Source organism: Curcuma longa, chromosome 15 (genome assembly GCF_044706935.1).
Source record: "Curcuma longa cultivar G26 ecotype Majalengka, Jawa Barat chromosome 15, ITB_CL_G26_1.1, whole genome shotgun sequence".
Lineage (NCBI taxonomy): Eukaryota > Viridiplantae > Streptophyta > Magnoliopsida > Zingiberales > Zingiberaceae > Curcuma > Curcuma longa.
The window spans coordinates 109,603-127,809 of record NC_133875.1 but is presented as its reverse complement, the minus strand read 5'-3'; the positions used below and the strand labels follow the sequence as shown (position 1 = coordinate 127,809).

Genomic DNA, 18,207 nt, shown 5'->3' with positions numbered 1-18,207 from the left:
AAAAACAGCATTCTGCGATGAAATTTACGACGAATTTTGTCAAAAAATTCATCGCAAAAAGATTTCCAACGAAATTTGCGACGAATAATTTTCGTTGGTATAAAATTTGCGTCGCCAAAAATTTGCGACGTCGAAAAATCCACATTTATCGTCGCCAATTGGCGAAAATATTTACGACGAAACTAAAAATTTCGTTGCCGAATCCAAAATTCGTCGCCAATTGGCGACGAAAATGGATTTCGTCGCCAATTGGCGACGAAAATAAATTCGTCGCCAATTGGCGACGAATTTTGGATTCGTCGCCAATTGGCGACGAATTTGGCAACGAATATAAAATTCGTTGCAAATTTTGATAAATAGTAAACTGACGATATATTTGTGACGAACTAGTTTTCGTTGCTAATTTCGTCGCCAATTGGCGACGAATCCTATATTCGTCGCAGATTTCGTTGCAAAAACAAAAAAAAAATTCAATGCAATATTTATTTTGGTGATTATCCTGTATATACAAACAATATCGATCCAATCGGATCGATTCATAAATACATGTAACCTGTAATAAACAAGCATATTAAATCCAATACAAATAAAGCAATAACATCCATTCATTTCATCCAAATATCCATAACATACATGAATCCATAACATCCAAATCATCCATATCCATAACATCCAAATATTCATAACATCTACAATCCATAAAACTCATAATACAATCCAGCAAATAACTACATTAGACATGTATGTACATGTCTATAAGTCTAACCAAGTCACATCATCATAATACAGGAAAGAAGCTACAAAGTACTGGTACAAACAAATCAGAAGATATATAAAGACAAGATAGAAGAGATACATCGTGGTCCGCCGGAAACTCTGCTTGATTCTTCGTCACTATCTTGTCTTCGCCTGCATAGAAAAATAAGATAAAGAGAAAGTATCATTCTTAAAATTAAAACTAATACTAAAACCTATAAATTAAATATGTAAAGACTAACCTTTTTTTTGATTTGTTTATCAAAACCTATTTAACAAAAAACAAACAGTATTATTAACAATATATAAACTTAAAGCAAAAAAAGCAAAAAAGCAAAAAGCATCTTAAAATATATAATATAAACTAAGTGTGTTGATCAAATGAAGATGCAATTTCTTGTCAATCTGCACAACCATGCACGTGATTTATTTAAATAAATCAACAAAGATAACTTCAGATATCAAAAGAATAGTTGATACCAAGAAGTGTTTTCACTTTGTTGCTTTGCAAGTTCCCAATGAAATGCCACTCAATGTCTGATGGAAGCTGCAGAAATAAGAACTAATTTAAATTTTTGTGAGTGTGGTTAATAAAACACTATAAAGCATTTAAATAAATATCTAGCTGATACAAGTAATTTCAATATAAGTCAACACTCACGCAAAGATCTGCTATATGAAAGGCTGATGATAAAAATCTCAAAATTGCCATTAAGTTAGACAAGGATAACTGTAATGATCCATGCCAAAATTACAACACTTCAGCTTATATGCTTCTCAAATAATAGTTTCTGTATGCAGAATTTATCACATTCCAACCTAATCTTAGACGTTAGGTTGTCCCAGAAAAATTATATGTAAATCTAATAGCTAGTCTTTACTTGAACTCTGTCTCAACATAGCAAATGAGGACTATCCTAATTGAACATGTTGCAATTGTTCTTGAGTTTTCTAGCCTTCTTTTAGTAGAATAGATAATTCTCAATGTTAATCCACCAAATTCTAATGGGCTTCTCAAACACAACAGGAATTTGAGTAGAATAATTAAAATTTCACAACAGCACACCAGATCATTGTCTTCTTAAGTTATCTACGGTTTTGTCGAGCTAAAGGCGATTCTAGAACCAAGAACAATTGCATATATAATACCACTTTATCTTTAAAACTTTGAAAGCAGAGATTGCATATATAATACCCAACGATCCATCGAACCTTCCAGCATCAACAATAGTGTCATGTTTCAGCCAGGCAAACCCTATAAAAGTGGTTATTCTATTCACAAAACTCAAAAACACAAGTGTCCAGTTTAAGCCAGGGGCGGCCAGCGCCAACAAGGGCTGGCCAGCGCCGGCAAGGGCTGGCCAGCGCCGGCCAGGGGCGGCCAGCGACGCCCGACGCCGCCCGACGCCGCCCGACGCCGCCCGGCGTCCAACGATGTCTCTCCAGCAGCGCCGGCGGTGAAAAACATAGGAAAAAAAACAAAAAGGAAGGAGGAAGCTTACCACGTGAGGAGGAAAGATTTCGGAGAGAACTCGGCCAGAAATCAGCGAGATCCGGCGAGGGAGAGCTTCCGCGAGGGAGAGCATCCGGCGAGGGAGAGCTTCGGCGAGGGAGAGATCCGGCGAGGGAGAGCTCCGGCGAGGGAGAGAGATCCGGCGAGTGAGAGATCCGGCGAGTGAGAGAGATCCGGCGAGGGAGAGGAGTTTCGGCGAGAGCTGCGGCAGAAACTTCGCTGCGGCAGAAACTTCGATCGCGTGGGAGAAGAAAAGAAAAGTTCGGAGTTAGGGATTTAGTAAGTTTTTTGCGACGAAACCAATTTCGTCGCCAATTCGTCGCCAAATTGGCGACGAATAATCACATTCGTCGCCAAATTGGCGACGAACAATAAACGTCGCCAAATTGGCGATGAATCGGGCATTTTCGTCGCCAAGTTAGCGTGGGAGAAGAAAAGAAAAGTTCGGATCTATAGTTTTGCGACGAATCAGAATTCGTCGCCAAATTCGTCGCTAAATTGGCGACGAACAATTAAATTCGTCGCCAAGTTTGCGTGGGAGAAGAAAAGGAAAATTCAGATTTTAGTGAAGTTTTGCAACGAAAAACACATCCGTTGCCAAATTCGTTGCCAATTTGGCAACGAATTTCATATTCGTCGCCGATTTGGCGACGAATTTCGATCGTCGCCAATTTGAGAAGGAAGGAGGAAGAGCCTTCGGTGAGGGTGAGAAAAGAAGGAGAGGTGGAGAGAAAAACCAAGGAGGCTAAGCTCTTACCAATCCCTTGCCTTAATCTTTTCTCTTGTTGGTTTCTTCCTCTTGCTTGTAGGGACGCCGGCCACTTGGGAGTCCTTGGGAGTCTCGGTCACAAGGGGGAGGAGAGGTGTGGATTTTCGGTGAAGAATGAGGAGAAGAGGGAGAGATTTCGGTAATAAGAGTGTTGTACAAGGAAAGGGTGAGGTGGATAAGTTTCCTTGCTTTCCTCTCCTCTCTTGGCATGAAAATCCCTCCTTAAACACTTTCCTAATCTCCTCCTCCTTCCATGGCCGACCAACCCCTTCCTTTTCTCCCCTTGTTCGAATTTTAAATCCTCCCTCCATGAGGGTTTCGGCCAAGGTCCCATAAGGAAAGAAAACAAGGTTTGAGGGGGAAAGAAATTAACGGAGTAATCCCTTTAAACTTACCATTTAAGGAGAGATTCATTCCTTATCCTTATTTATTCGAAATTTGAATTTCGAATCTACCTCCTCCTCTTAACATTTCGGCAACCACACTCAAGGAAAGAAATTCTTGATTGAGTGGGAAGAACCTAATAGAGAAAAGTAATTGTAAGCTGCCTTTTATAACCTCTCTTCCTTTATCTCCTCATTTAAATTTATTTCTCTATGTGTCTCTAACAAGATAATCTTGCTAGCACATTTGGTTAACTCATGCTTCTACTAGGCTTGCCATTCATGAGGTCCAAGGATCAATCCCCGGCTCCTCCATTAATTTTTTTCTTTTATTTTACCTTTTTGCAAGCCCACATGAAATTAACCCATTAAATCATCCAGACACATATAGAAATTAAATTCCTTTGGAGCAATCATTCATTATCTTATTATCCAAGAATTATTTAAGGAAAATTGTATAAAAGGATAGAAGGGGGCGGCTCAAAGGAACAACATACTATTCTTCTAAAACCCCTTTAGGCCCGGCGCCACCCTCCCATCTCTTCTCCTCTCTTGTTTCCTCTAGGGTCGGCGTCCTATAGGTTGTTGTTTCTCTCCTAGGGCCGGCGCACAAGAGGATTCTTTCCTTGCTAGGGCCGGCGCCCAAGAGAAGAGGAAGAAGAAGAGAAACAAGAAGAAGAAGGAGGAAGAAGAAGAGGAAGTTTTTCCTCTTGTTGCTATCAGATTGGAAGAAAGGATTAGAAGGAATTGGGTGGAGGTTCATCTTGGTAGATCGTTGCCCACACGACGTCCAAGAAGAGGAGAGGAATACAGTAGAAAATCAAGACATCTTTGGGTAACAAACATCTTCTACACAATCTACAAAGGAAAGGTATGCCTTGTTTATTAATTCCGCTGCGTGATTTATTTTCCTTTGTATAGATCTTGAATACCAATACAAGAGTTCCATCGATCGTATGCTTCGATCAAGGTGTGCTTTGATTGGTCAAGAACTTGCTTGATCAATCAAGAACATGTCTGATTGAAGACGTAGGTTGCTTGGAAGGTTCTGTTCCTGAAAATTTATGTCTAGTAAGAATTGAATAGAACAGAATTCTAGGCACCTTCAAATTAAACTAACTTGGTTTGGTTCATGATGGAAGATATTTTAGAAAATCAGAAGCAATGAGGGACATCGTCTCGTGAAGACGAAATGAACAAAATTGGTTTAGATCAAATTGAAAGTTATTTGGTTATTGAACTAAGCGATTTAGTTTTGAACCAAATTAAACTTGGTTCGCTACAGTAAATCCTAAAATTGGTTCAAATCAATTTTGAGTTTGTTTTTTTTCTTTCGCTGGTTCACCCTGCTCGGCCATGGACGCCTGCTTCTCATGCACGCTATGCGATCTCGTGGCGGCCTAACTCCACCTTAACCGTCGGACGCCGTTGGAATTCTGCATTCGACGGCTAGAAAATCACAACAGTCAGGGTATAAAAAGGACCACGTGGGAGGAGAAAAAAAGCAAAAAAAAACCTAGCACTGATTTCCCTCCTCCTCTTTATTCACCACTATCGACGCCCAATTAGGGTTCATTCCACTATAGCTGCTTTCGCCTGGGTGATCAATGGAATCAGAGCACAAGCATGGCAAAGGGAGTTTGCCACTGGCCGATGGCTGCTCGTGATGGTTGCTCGCGATAGTGGGTCAGGATGGATGCTCGCGGTCATCACTCGCAAATGGAGAAATCGGAGAAAACCCTAGCGCCACGATTTCCTTTCTCCTCTCCCCTATTCATTGTTGTCGTTGCCCTCTGTTCTACCACCGTAGCTGGAACGCCGCCTGATTGGGGATGTCGCCGCCGTCGAAACGTCATCAGATTAGGGTTTTTCAGCATTACTGGGAGGAGTCGAAGAAGCTGCGATCCTGCCTCCTCCTTCACTCCCGAGCGTCTCCCTTCTTCCTCCCAAGCATCGTTTCTTCCTTCCCTTTGTGCCGTTGAATGCAAACGTAGTGAAGGGTTGCCGACGTTGGACGTCGGTGGTTGGCAATCAAGAATGTAGTGAAGGATTGCCAGTGTTGGGATGCCGGTGGTCGTTGTCTTCTCTATCATAGAACAGAGCTTGGGTGAAAGGAGTTTTCCATCCAATTGTCGCAGGCCACCGGAGCGTTCTTTGTCATCAAAAATTATTTCTAGCGATCGGAGAAGCCGAGAGTCATTGTTAGGTTGTTACTAATCATGCTTGGTTGTTCGACAACCATTTGCTATCTTCTTGGAAACATACGAAGCTTCCAGAGATCGTTCCATCAACGTCAGAAAGGTTTCAGTCATTTATCCCAAATCGACGATCAAAGTTGACCACCAAAAACTACACCGGGAGTACGATTGCCGGTTATAATTAAAAAAACTCAAAAACCTATCGCAACAAATGTTGTTGTGTGTTTTGGTTATTAGGGTTTTTTCTCGTATCAACGAATCATTAACTAGTATCGAAAACAGTGATGCGACTCATGACTTAGAAAGTCGTCCAAACGAGAGCTTGGTGTGGATCACCAGTAAAGGCGGAACTTCTACAAAGGCCGCTCGATTGATGCTAACCTCGCTGAACATCATCTATCAGGTACACGTAGAATAATTTATTATTATAAAAATTTTAAATTCTAGTCATGTCTTGTACCTATTGTATCCTATATTTTCATGCGCGTGTTGTAATAATTAGATTTAATTATTATTTTATTTTTACTGCGCACGTTTGTGAAACGTGTAAATACGCACTATGCATCGAGACGATCCCAATATATTTTACACTACTACTTTTATCAGATTCAAAGGCAGTGAGGGCATGTCCTAGTTGGGATAAAATATTTAGCGATGGTCCGATTAAGAAACTAACTCAAAGTTCTATATTGAGACCAAATAGTCTAACTTTTAGATAATTCATGCATATATCTATACATTTCTAACTCCCTTTTGTAGGACTTCTACTTTGTATATTGTGCTAGTTTTATTTTCAAACAAAACAAAGTTCTCTGAAATTTATGGGTTTGGTTGACCGAAAAGTGGTTCAGTCGATGATCCAAGAAGATGAGCACAGATTAAAGTCGTATCTGGCAACGAAGGAAACACATGTTTGGTCGATTGATCAGGAGGATTGTCAATCAAACAACTATGAAAAGTGCAGATCAGATGAGATCAAATCAAACAGTGAAGGAAACCCTAGGGATTAATTGCCTAATCAGGTGGATCAGTTGACTGAACGAGCAGATTTCGCAAGATTGAGCTCATCGAATCGGAACACACAAGGAAAGAGAAGGTCTAGTCATCTAATAGATTCAGTCAATTAAATGGGGTTTAGTCGACTGGATAGAACCTATAAAAGAAGCCTCAGGATCCGAGACTTGGAATCCAATTCATTTCTTACATTGAATCGTCTCTTCTCTACTATTCCAATCCATGCAAGTACAACTGTTATGACGCTGAGAGGCTCTCTGACAATCACAATGAAACTCTGATTTATAAGTTATCAGTACACTATTTCTTTTTGTATTTGCATTCATCTTAACAAGGAATAGTAGTTTGTTATTGTCTCCATCATTCCTTGTACGCATTATCTTATTCTCTGAAAGTTTTCGGAGAGAAGATTTTTAGTGGATTGTCCATTCGTATATGGTCCAAAGAATCGTGGATCTTAGAGTTGGAGTCGTTGGACTATAAACTAATAAAAAAGAATTGTGTTTTTATGCTTTATCTTACTTTCATTTTTCCACTGCGACTTTGTCTTTGTGTTTATTTTCATAAAAGAAAAGAAAGTTTTCAAGACGCGATATTAAACCCCCCCCCCCCCTCTATCACTTATTTCAGTCCTACACACGGCTTATTGAGACCCAAGTATCATATCTAAATACTTGGAGCCCGGAGTGAACCTTTCCAACGTACCATTAAGGTCATCAACTTGAACTTTTAAGGGAGAATTCTCTTCCTCAAGTTTTTGAACTTGAGTTTAGGTCTTCTTGAACTTAGGTAGTTGAGGGACTAAGGTCGATCTCCCCCTTAAAGTCTTTTACCTTCTTAAGAAGTGACTTAACTCATTCCTTAAACTTAGCTAGTTTTCTAGTTAAGCATGTAATTATTACATATAATTTTCAACTAAAGGAGAGGTACCTCATCGTCTTGTTAGTCTGGATTTGACTCAGACTTGGACCCACGGTCTAACTCAAACTCGACTACATCTTCCTTCGCCATTAGGGCCATGAAGCTTGTTTGATTTGATTCCTCTAAGTCTAACTCTTTTAAGGAGGATTCATCCCAAGTGGCCTTAAGTTTCTTCTTTCTCCTTTACTTCTTTTGTCTCTTTTGAGTTGGGGAATTCGGACTTGTAATGCTCCTTTCATCCGTAGCATGTCACCTCTCCTTTAGATTTATTGGTTTTACTCGGACCCATTTGGTTACCTTTCGCTTGAATCACCTTCTTGATTTCTCACTTGGTGAAGCTCTTCTTTTTAGTCATCTTTTGAACCAAGTTGATTATCTCTAATGTCAACTCATCGTCTTCATCTAAATCTGGCTTGTCTTCGGATTTCGATTCCAGTCAAGATCTTGACTTGGTCTCCTAGCTCTTGGTTTGACCTGTAATTAATGCAATATCTTTCTCGATTTGACTTAAGTTAGCTTATTCATGTAACTCAAACTCACAAAATAACTCGTATTACTTTACAGTAGAAAGATCCCTTGATACTTTGTATGCATCTATCATAAATGCACACAAAAAATTTTGGAGGAAAGCTTTTAATGCATACCTTATTATGTATCGATTTTTGATTGGTTACCTAATCTAGTGGAGCCCTTCAGGATGTCTTTGATCCTAGTGTGTAGTTGGCTCATGTACTCACCACGTATCTAACAATTAAAAAGCTTTTTAAAATACAAATCTCTTTTAGCTATCGAGTCAATAGTTCTCTCATGGAGCTTGATCAATTTATCTCGTAGATCCTAGTATTGTTAAACGACCTGATTCGATTGAGTTCCTCTTTGGTTAAACTGCATTGTAAGGTGTTTACGATTCTGGTGTCGACTTGGACCCTTTTCTTGATGTCGGAGGCCCATTTATTTGATTCTAATAATTCTTTAGACTTGTCGACTGATAAATTATATCCTTTCTTTACAATGAATCACATGTCTAGATATATTTAAAATGTATATGCAACATAAACATTTTAATTAAAATTAATATATAAGCTTATTTAGATGTGTGTGTTAGGAGTTTGCTTAGATGTGTGAGTTAATATGAGTTTGTTTAGGTGTATAGATTAGATTAGTTTAACATTTGTCTGATTTTTTAGAAGCCACCTAACCCTTTATTGTTCTTGAAAAACCCCCTTTAATGTTCTTGGAAAAAGGGCACGCAGGAAAAGAAAATTTCAGGGTCTAAATTGAAATCGACCACAAATAATATATATCCTTGCATCGACTCCACGTCTCTTTGTATGTTAAGATTCCACGGCAACAGCTCTCCACTTCTCCAATTCACACACTCTCCTTTGGCTTCCCCATCTCCTCTCTTCCCCTTCTCCTCTTCTTCTATAAATTTTAGTATCAGTTGTAAGAAATAACAAAGATGGTTAACAACCGCTCCTCCGCAACCTTGGCGATCCCGAATACCACCACCACCACCACCGACGGCTCCAACTCAAAGCAGGCCACCGTCCGGCCTCCGTCGCCGACGACCTCTGCGGAGGAGTCTAACGTGCTCACTGCCACCGTAACAGAGGAAAGGGACGAGTGCTCTCTCAAAGGGCTCAAATTCGAGGCTGACAACGAGGTGGAGGTGCAGTCCCCTGACCGCGGCCTCCTCGAGTCCTTGCTAGCCGAACACCTCGACTTCAGCGCCGACTTCATGATCTCCTCCCCGCGGCGGGACTACATGATCTGCTCACCGCGCAGAGACTTCATGATCATTTCCTCCCCAAGAGGGACTACATGATATCCTCTCCCCGAAGAGACTACATGATGTCCTCCCCAAAGCGGGAGTACATGGTCTTGTCGCCTAGGAGAACCACCGGGCTTGAGGCGGTGCCGCCCTCGCTCATCCACTACAATTACTCCAACAATTCGAAGTCGCAGAGCCCACTGCAGAAGGTCTCCAACTGTTCCATTTATGCTCCTCCCTATTCCTCCCCTGTCACGGATTTCCTCCACGGGGAGAGCCTGGCGCTGCCGGCCATCGACGCGTACCTTGAGGACTATGGCAGGGAAGGGTACGAGATGCACAGCGTGAAGTGCGCCTCCGATCAGTTCTCGTCGGAGGCGACGTCCTACTCAGGGGCGGCGTTACCGCCAGCAGCCACGGCACTGCCGTCCCTTCTTGATTGCTTCGTGATGGAGTCGAGATATGGCAACCAGATGATGGCGGCAGGGATTAATTTCTGCGCGGAAGAGGATGTGGCATACCAGCATTATGGCGGCGGCGCAGCGGCGGCGCATGCTCAGTACGAGGAAGCGCAGCCGAAAGCAGAGATGGGACATGGATTTGTGAACTCTGTAAGATCTACAAGTACTATCAGCTCTGATACCAATACTTCGGCTGCCGTTGAGGCTGCTCTGTATCATGGAATCGTAGGTGATACTACGTCGTCGATCGTTTCTTCAGAGCAAGAACAGGTAAGGTCACTTGATTATTCCTTCCTCCTGTTTTATTGAATTGTTGAACCAGTTTATCTTGCTGAAATGGTAGGAGCACGACAGTGGCTTGCAACTGGTACATCTTCTGTTGGCGTGCGCGGAGGCGATCGCCAAGGACGACCTAGTGAGCGGGCGGCGTTACCTCCACCACCTCAAGCGCGTCGTCTCGCCACTCGGCGACTCCATGCAGCGCGTGGCCTCTTGTTTCACCGACGCCCTAGCCGCCCGACTCTCCCCGACCTCCTCCTCCTTACCATCACCATCAGGCTTCGGCGGCCGGAGCATTAAACCCGTCATCCCACCGCACCCCGTCGAAGTGTTAAAGATATATCAGATTATATACCAGGCGTGCCCCTACATCAAGTTCGCCCACTTCACCGCCAACCAGGCCATCTTCGAGGCGTTCGAGTCAGAGGACTGCGTCCATGTGATCGACCTGGACATCCTGCAGGGGTACCAGTGGCCGGCCTTTCTGCAGGCCCTTGCCGCCCGCCCCGGCGGCGCTCCCGCTCTCCGCATCACCGGCGTGGGGCATCCGGCCGAGGCCGTCCGCGAAACCGGGCGCCATCTTGCCGAGCTCGCCCACTCCCTCCGCGTGCCATTCGAGTTTCACGCCGCCGCGGTAGAGCAGCTGGAGGATCTTCGGCCCAGCATGCTCCACCGCCGCGTAGGCGAGGCGCTGGCGGTGAACTCGGTGGACCGGCTCCATCGGGTGCCGGGGGGCCACATCGGTCCGCTGCTGGCCATGATCCGGGACCAGGCGCCGAAGATTTTTACGTTGGTGGAGCAGGAAGCGAGCCACAACGGGCCCTACTTCCTGGGGCGTTTTTTGGAGGCGCTACACTACTACTCGGCCATCTTCGACTCGCTGGACGCGACGTTCCCGGCAGAGTCGGCGGCTCGGGCGAAGGTGGAGCAGCTGCTGCTGGCACCGGATATATGCAACATCGTGGCGTGTGAGGGGAGCGAGAGGGTGGTGCGGCACGAAAGGTTGGAGAGGTGGCGGCGGATGATGGAGGGGAGGGGGTTCAAGGGGGTGGCGCTGAGTGGGAACGCGGTGAACCAGAGCAAGATCTTGCTGGGACTGTACCCCTGTGATGGGTACAGGCTGACGGAGGACAAGGGATGCTTGCTGTTGGGGTGGCAGGACCGCCCTATCATCGCCGCCTCCGCCTGGAGATGCTGATCTCACCACATCATCCATCGTCCATTGCTAATCACAATTTGATTACATGGCTATAATATTAATATCATAATGGACTTTTGGAGGGTCGGAAGGAAAGAAAAGGGAAGGTTGTCATACTTAATTTCTTTGCTCGCAATAATACAAAAGTTTTAAGGTTATATTAGGCAATAATCATGTGTGCAGATTGCAGTGCTTTAATTTGGGACAACCGAGGTTAATTGTAGAGCTAGGAACCGTGGAGAGAAAACTAATAGAAAGCTTTATAATTAAATTCATATCCTTCTTTGGGGTCTATAACATTTGTTAAATTACGATTTTAGAGTTACTTCCATCTATTTAGTATTTATCTTAAAAAAATTCTCACTTTATTTATTTTTTCCATTGCCTTGAAAGCCAATTAGCTTCCTTACATTTGCTAGAAATTTCTCACACAATTGATTCCTTACAGATAACTTGCTAGACTATTAGAGACTAAGGCGAACAAGGATCCATCAAACATGGAATCGTCAAAATGAAAAGACAATTGACAAAAAAATATATCTCACTAAATTTTAGAGGACTATCTAATAAGTACGCAAACATGAAACAATGTTTCTTTAGTGAACTAAAAAAACATGCACAAATTCTTGCATAGATCCTAGTTCTACAATCTATGAATTTTTAGTTAAACGAAAGAATTTTGCAAAGAAAAAACCAACAGTAACTTAATCCTAAGAAATTCTCTATCAATATTTTAGAGAAAACCTTCAATAACAACTTAAATTGGCCCTTTAATGATACAATCTCAAGAGATCTTCCTATTGACTTGCCCTCTTTATCATATCTCGTTATAGCTCATTCATGTTACTTAGAGGAACCAACATGAACTAGCAATGCAAGACACCAACTATAAATTTGCAAATCAAATTCCATACTAGTTATTTATGACTTCAAATTTCGAATATGAATTTTCTCATAACATCTACTTTAGGAGTATTAATATCCTTTATATTTACTTTATTTGACTACATTGTGACTTTATATTTACTTTATTTGATTATATTGTGAAAGAGACCAATTATAATTCTTCTTTATTTACCTTTCCAATTCACTTAACACAAGTTTAATTTTTAAATCAGGGAATATGCTAATTTGCTTGAAAATTTCAAGTGTCTCTATTTGCATGTTGAGTTTATCACAAAAATGCAAAATCATTCTCACCATTACCCCCTTCATGCCTCATGATTTCAATAAGGCTTGGACAAGAATTCACCTTATTCGTTGGAAAGAGAGAGTGAAAAGGAACAAAACAAAGTTAATGTGCGAACAACAGAGCAAAGTGTGTTGATCTCTTCCTTATTGAAAGGGAATCTAAAGGAAAAGAATAATAAAATATATATATATATATCTAATAAAAGCTAGTGAAATGATTATTCTCTATACTTGAACATGATAACCCAAGAAGAGAAGCTAATAATCCGCCTAGAGTCATGTTCTCCTCAATTTGATAGAATAATGCAAATTAAAAAAATCACAAATAAATTAGAAAACAATTAAAACTTGGCACATCTTCAATTAGAGGAACAATTAGGAAATAATTCAAAATTGAAACATCTGCAATTCAATTTTAAATTTCTATTTATCATTTGGCAATTTAGGGTTGTCAAGTTTTCTCTTTTGTATAATCAAGATAATTGTATTCCTAATTATGATTTAGTTGTGTTTTCTAATTTGGATTATTTATTTTCTAATTTGTTTAGGACCAAGTCTATGAAATATGTATCATGTTATGTAATATTTAACTTTTAAAATTAATGATATATTATACTTTTTCAAATTTGTGTGATTAAATTTTCCCCTTCACTTTCATATAGATGTAGGATCATGTGTATTGCAAGGTTTGGCATGCCAAATGGTTGGCGAAATAATAAAATTCAATTATGCAAGTTGTTTCTTCTCGATATTTTAAATTATCATCTATGGAGATTCTTTTTATACTAATGTCTAGTTGAATTTTAAATTATAATGTCAAGCATAGTAGAATAGGACACATTACTATCAATCTATGTTGAGAATGACCATTCTTGATTTGATCGCTAAACTCTCATATGATTTTGATTGTTAAAGTAAACTTTGTACATGATCAATACAACATATAACCCTTTTGAACTCTTTCCTTTTAAGGACACAACTATTAAGATTAATACAGTTAAACTTTGTACATGATCAATACAATATATAACCCTTTTGAACTCTTTCCTTTTAAGGACACAACTATTAAGATTAATACAGTGATGTCAGTGATTCTAATAAAACAACCACAAGAGTACATAGAAATACTTAGTGATGTATGATCACTCCAAGTATTGCTATACCTATCTTTTAAAATCTATCGATGATCTTAAACCTTTAAAGCCCAAGATGAAACTTGAAAATCAACTTCAAGAAAGATAAATATCTTTAAATTTGATAAATTATAGCTTGAACAAATTATTTTTCTATTCTATGAAAAGCATGAGATAGTTCATCAAGTATTCCCCATAATCTAATGGAGTTGCTGAAAGAAAAAATTATTAGGTATGATTAGTTCCAATTTTCCCTAGAACTTATGGGGATGCGCACTTGTTTGTTTGTGACATTTTAAATTGGATTTAAGCAAAGGACAAATGCATAGCTAGATTTGAAATCTTGAATGGTTATACGTTGAAACAGGAATACTTTAAAATGTGAGTCTGGCCAGAATGATTTTGACTTTCTCAATGACCAGAATGAATTTCCCGATCTAAAGGTTCTAACTGACTCTGGATAAAATCTATGAAATCTTAGGTTGGGATGTAGATCACTAGTTGACATGTTTTACCAATTTCTAAGATCCTGTTTGAAATTTTTCAAGCATGTACATGAACAAATCAAATAGAAACCTCATTATACATCTATAGACAAATTGTGTAATTATAAATGTTTACCTGAAATAAGTTGTTTCAATTGAGTAATTAGCTTTACAGATAGAAGAAGCTTTGACTGAAGTAGAATTGGTCAAACTTGAACTGATTTGACAAACTTTCTCCAGTTCATGATGTTTTGAAACCCACAAAAGAGGATGAGAGAAATGAATACTGAAGGCAAAGAGAAAAAGAGCCTGTAAATTGACTATGAAAAGCACAACTTGCCCAGTCAGTTTGCTTGCCAATTCCAATCCCCTAAAATGAATCGGTTTTATAGATAAACATGTTGCAAGAGGAATTTCCAAAAAAAACACTTTAATCACAAAGAAATAATGGCCAACTAAATAATTAAAAAGTAAATCTTTTTGTATCATCAGAAGAAAAACACACACACAAACATACATTGAATAACCCGACAATCTTCAAATAATACCAACCTGCCTAATAGTTTCAGATAAGACAGAAAATAAGCAAGAGATAGAAAAAAAAAGTAAATAGAAAAGAAACAGTAACTGGTAAAGAGCATAGACATTACATTAGTAGAGGAATCATATACAATACTTAAAATTGCAGCTATTTGCACATAGAAGTTTTACTAAAATCAACATAAATTAACATAAAGGTACCTTTCTCAAAGAAGAGGCCTGCTCTTCCAATCTCTCAATTTCATCTTCATCCATTTTCACATCCAACGCACTTGTCTCCTGTACAAGCAACCAAGTAGTTAGTAACTAGCTCTAACTGTGTATCCTCAGCCTAGAAAATGCATACAAACAAAAAGATTGTGTATAGCATATTGCTTTAGAGGCCAACATGCAAAGATATCATTGTGAATACAGTAACTAAAGATGGCATGGTGTTTAAGCAACAAGGTGATCCAACGAGATCCTTAGGTACATCTTTTTGAGAATATGAAATGATCATAGACAGAGTAGTTACCTAGATTGTCTATCAATAATCCATTCAGAGAACAGATCGAGATCAATGCTAGAAGTTAACAGAAAGAGGGAACAATCAATGGCAATCTTCAATGGTACGAGCAATTGGATTCAGGAAAATAGTTTAAACTAAGGTATGAAATCAGGCTCTTCAATATTATTCCAAATTACTCGTTCATTCCCCAAAAGTATCATCAATCTCCCATATGGATAATATTATAGCATATACAGGAACCGAATATGACGGACTTCTTATAATAAAAAAGCAGAAGATCTAGTTAAGCACGATCTATACCTGGGTGGAGCTGGGAATAGCAGCGATACAAGCACGAAGGGAAGCAACAGCAGACCTGTAACGCAGCCGTGCCTCGTCAAGGGCACCGCCACCGCTTCCGCCTCCAGCTCCTTCCGACGAGTGCGATGAGGAATCGACCGATGCGTCTCCAGTACCATCCAATGCGGCGGCAGAGTGGCCGTTAGAGTTCGCAGACCAGAGGGCGGGGTTGCAAAGCTCATCGTTCATGGAGGAAAGGATTTGAAATGCAGCATTGATAGTTTCTTCGAGGTGCCTCTGCCCCTCCAACCCCAGCTCCTGCTTGCTCTTTGCCGCCATCAACATACCACCACTTCCATCTCCGATATCCTTGTAAAACCCTAAACCAGTTGAAACTTTTTCTCAACAAGCCCCGTGGTTTCTCTAATTGTAAAAATATTCATTAGAATTTTTGAATTGGTAATTTACCAAAACGCACACTTAAATTTTAAAAAATTGTACATTACATATTATTTTTTATTTATTTAAAAATATTTTTTTCTCAAAATACTTTTCTATCTAGCAGCTCCAAAATAAAGTAAAAAAATAATTTTTTTTTGAACTTCATCCAATGAACCAACTTAAGATTTAATTATGTTATCAAGGATTTTTAATTAATAATTATTAAAAAATAAAAATCTCATATTGGTATTAAATTAATATTGTTGCATTAATCATCCCTAAATCTATTTATTTTTTAAATTTAAAATTTATTAAATTTATTAATAAGTCTTAACCAAAATTTTAAAGAGCTTAATATATTTTAAATTTATATCATTATACTCCTAAATCCATTCATATTCTTATTTTTAAATTTGAAATATAAATAAATATAAAAAACCTAATTTTTTTTTGTCTTCTATTTTTATTAACTAATTAAAAATAAAGAAAAGAAAAGAAAAATAAGAAAGAAAATTAAAAAGCTTTCAATTTATATTAAATTAATACTATTGTGACTCTCACAATCTATTCATATTAAAAAAAATAAGCCTCTTAGTCTACTTAATGATCTTTAAAAAATAAATCCTTTAAATCTATCCATATTTTTATTTTCAAATTTAAATTTTTAATAAAAATAAAAAACTAAAAAAATAGAAGAGAAACTTAATAAAAAAAATCTAAAAATATAACTTTTTAATTTTCTATTTTTAATAGTTAATTATAAGAAAAAAAGGAAAAATATAAAGTTAAATAAACAACCTTCGACAAAGCAGCTCGAAGGTATTTTTTAATTTCTATTTTTTATTTCATTTTTTTCATGTAATTAGCTATTAAAAATAGAAAATAAAAATATTTTTTATTTTTTATTAAGATTATTTTATAATTTTTAGGTTTTTATTTTTTATTACGACTCCAAATTTAAAATTAAATTGGTGCAAGTAGGCATTAAGTTATTTTATAACTAAAATATGTGTAAAGTATGCAGGTGCAAAAAACAAAACTTGAATGTAGGATCTATTGGTGGAGGGAGCAGCAGCAGATTGAACTTTAATTTTGATAATAGTACTAGGTTCAAGTTAAATGTGTGTTGGACTAATGATATCAATCTAAGTATGTAAGGAGCACAGGTTTGACCTAAGTCTTAGTGGAAGCTAGGCATTGGAAAGTCCTGATCTGGAGGATCAAGTAGAAGCCTTGGTAGAGTCGAAGCACCAGGTGAAGTCTGGGCTAGTCTGGAGGATCGAGCCGCAGCAGAAGTCTGGGTTGGTTTGGAGGATCAAGCCGCAGCAAAAGACTGGACTGATCTGGAGGATCGTGTCGCAGCAGAAGTTTGGACTGGTCAAGGAGGACCGAGCCATAGCACAAACCCTGGGGGCTGAGGACAGAGCGGAGCAAAAGTCCAGCAAGTCGGAGGACTCGGTTGGCAACAAGTAAATTCTCCTGAGAGGAGTGGGTGAGGACACGTTCTCTAGGGGAACAATAGGCGTCAGTCTAACCCAGGGTCTCACTAGAGACCTGAAGTTATGACCCAGACGAAGTTCTAGGATTGAACTCTAAGATATTTATTTTGCATGTTATTTCACTAACATTTGTGCAGGATTAGAAAATTTGAAAAACACAGACTCCGGGCAAAACTAGCTAAGTTTTGCTGTTGGAGTCAACTCAACAGAAGACTTAAGTCGACTCAAGCTTAGTCAGCCAGCATTCGAAAGTCAACACGATCAGTTCTTCGCCAGATGGGACTTGAGTCGACTCAAGGTGACTCAGGAGTCGACTCAGAGTCAAAATCCATCCGGAAGACTCCACATCAGATTGGAGTCTACTCGAAAGGCGACTCGAGTCGACTCAAATAACGGATAACGAGCGGGAAAGCAAAAACTATCGGGAAGAGGCCACATAGGACTCGAGTCGACTCGAGATCCCATTGGAGTCGACTCGAGTGCAGTATAAAAGAACATCTCGAGCAGCAGCTGTTGGAATGACCACCCTTCTTACTCTAATAAGGGAGACGTTACTATCAGACTTTATCCCCCATCATATCTAAAGAATTATCATTATGCATAAAATCTAAGCTTAATTCAATATATTCATTAAGAGGAATAATTCTAGGGCCTGAATTATTTTTTTTTCCTTAAAAAAAAATATCTAAATAAATATGCATGAATCGAGGTTCAAACTAGAGAACCCTTACAAGAGACTTTTATTGCTTACCACCAATCCACAGATTTTTTTATTCTATTTTCATCCAGTCAACTGGTACTTGACTAGTCGACTGGAGCAGTCGATTGGCAATCAACTGATCACTCGACTGAAGTTTCTGTTTGC

General features: G+C 39.2%; 2 protein-coding genes across 2 annotated transcripts; one reads left to right on the top strand and one right to left on the bottom strand.

Moving 5' to 3' along the window:
• Nucleotides 1-9,016: 9,016 nt before the first annotated feature.
• On the top strand, nucleotides 9,017-11,266 carry LOC141845874 (GRAS family protein RAM1-like). Its single transcript, XM_074733877.1, is given in 3 exon segments — nucleotides 9,017-9,359; nucleotides 9,362-10,059; nucleotides 10,133-11,266. Coding segments are annotated over 3 exon segments (2,175 nt in total).
• A 3,050-nt stretch (nucleotides 11,267-14,316) lies between these two features.
• Nucleotides 14,317-15,775, bottom strand: LOC141846455 (mediator of RNA polymerase II transcription subunit 30-like). Its single transcript, XM_074734500.1, has 3 exons — nucleotides 15,424-15,775; nucleotides 14,817-14,894; nucleotides 14,317-14,445 (listed from the first exon to the last, which is right to left on the bottom strand). The coding sequence occupies exons 1-3, from the start codon at nucleotides 15,745-15,747 to the stop codon at nucleotides 14,317-14,319; spliced, it is 531 nt and encodes a 176-aa protein (XP_074590601.1). The 5' UTR covers nucleotides 15,748-15,775.
• Between the last annotated feature and the right edge of the window lie 2,432 nt (nucleotides 15,776-18,207).

Coding starts and splice junctions, on each gene's coding strand:
- LOC141846455 (XM_074734500.1), bottom strand. CDS start 15,747: ATGTTGATGGCGGCAAAGAGCAAGCAGGAGCTGGGGTTGGAGGGGCAG. Junction 14,895..15,423: donor CTATTCCCAGCTCCACCCAG/GTATAGATCGTG, acceptor TTGCTTGTACAG/GAGACAAGTGCGTTGGATGT. Junction 14,446..14,816: donor AGGCCTCTTCTTTGAGAAAG/GTACCTTTATGT, acceptor GATTCATTTTAG/GGGATTGGAATTGGCAAGCA.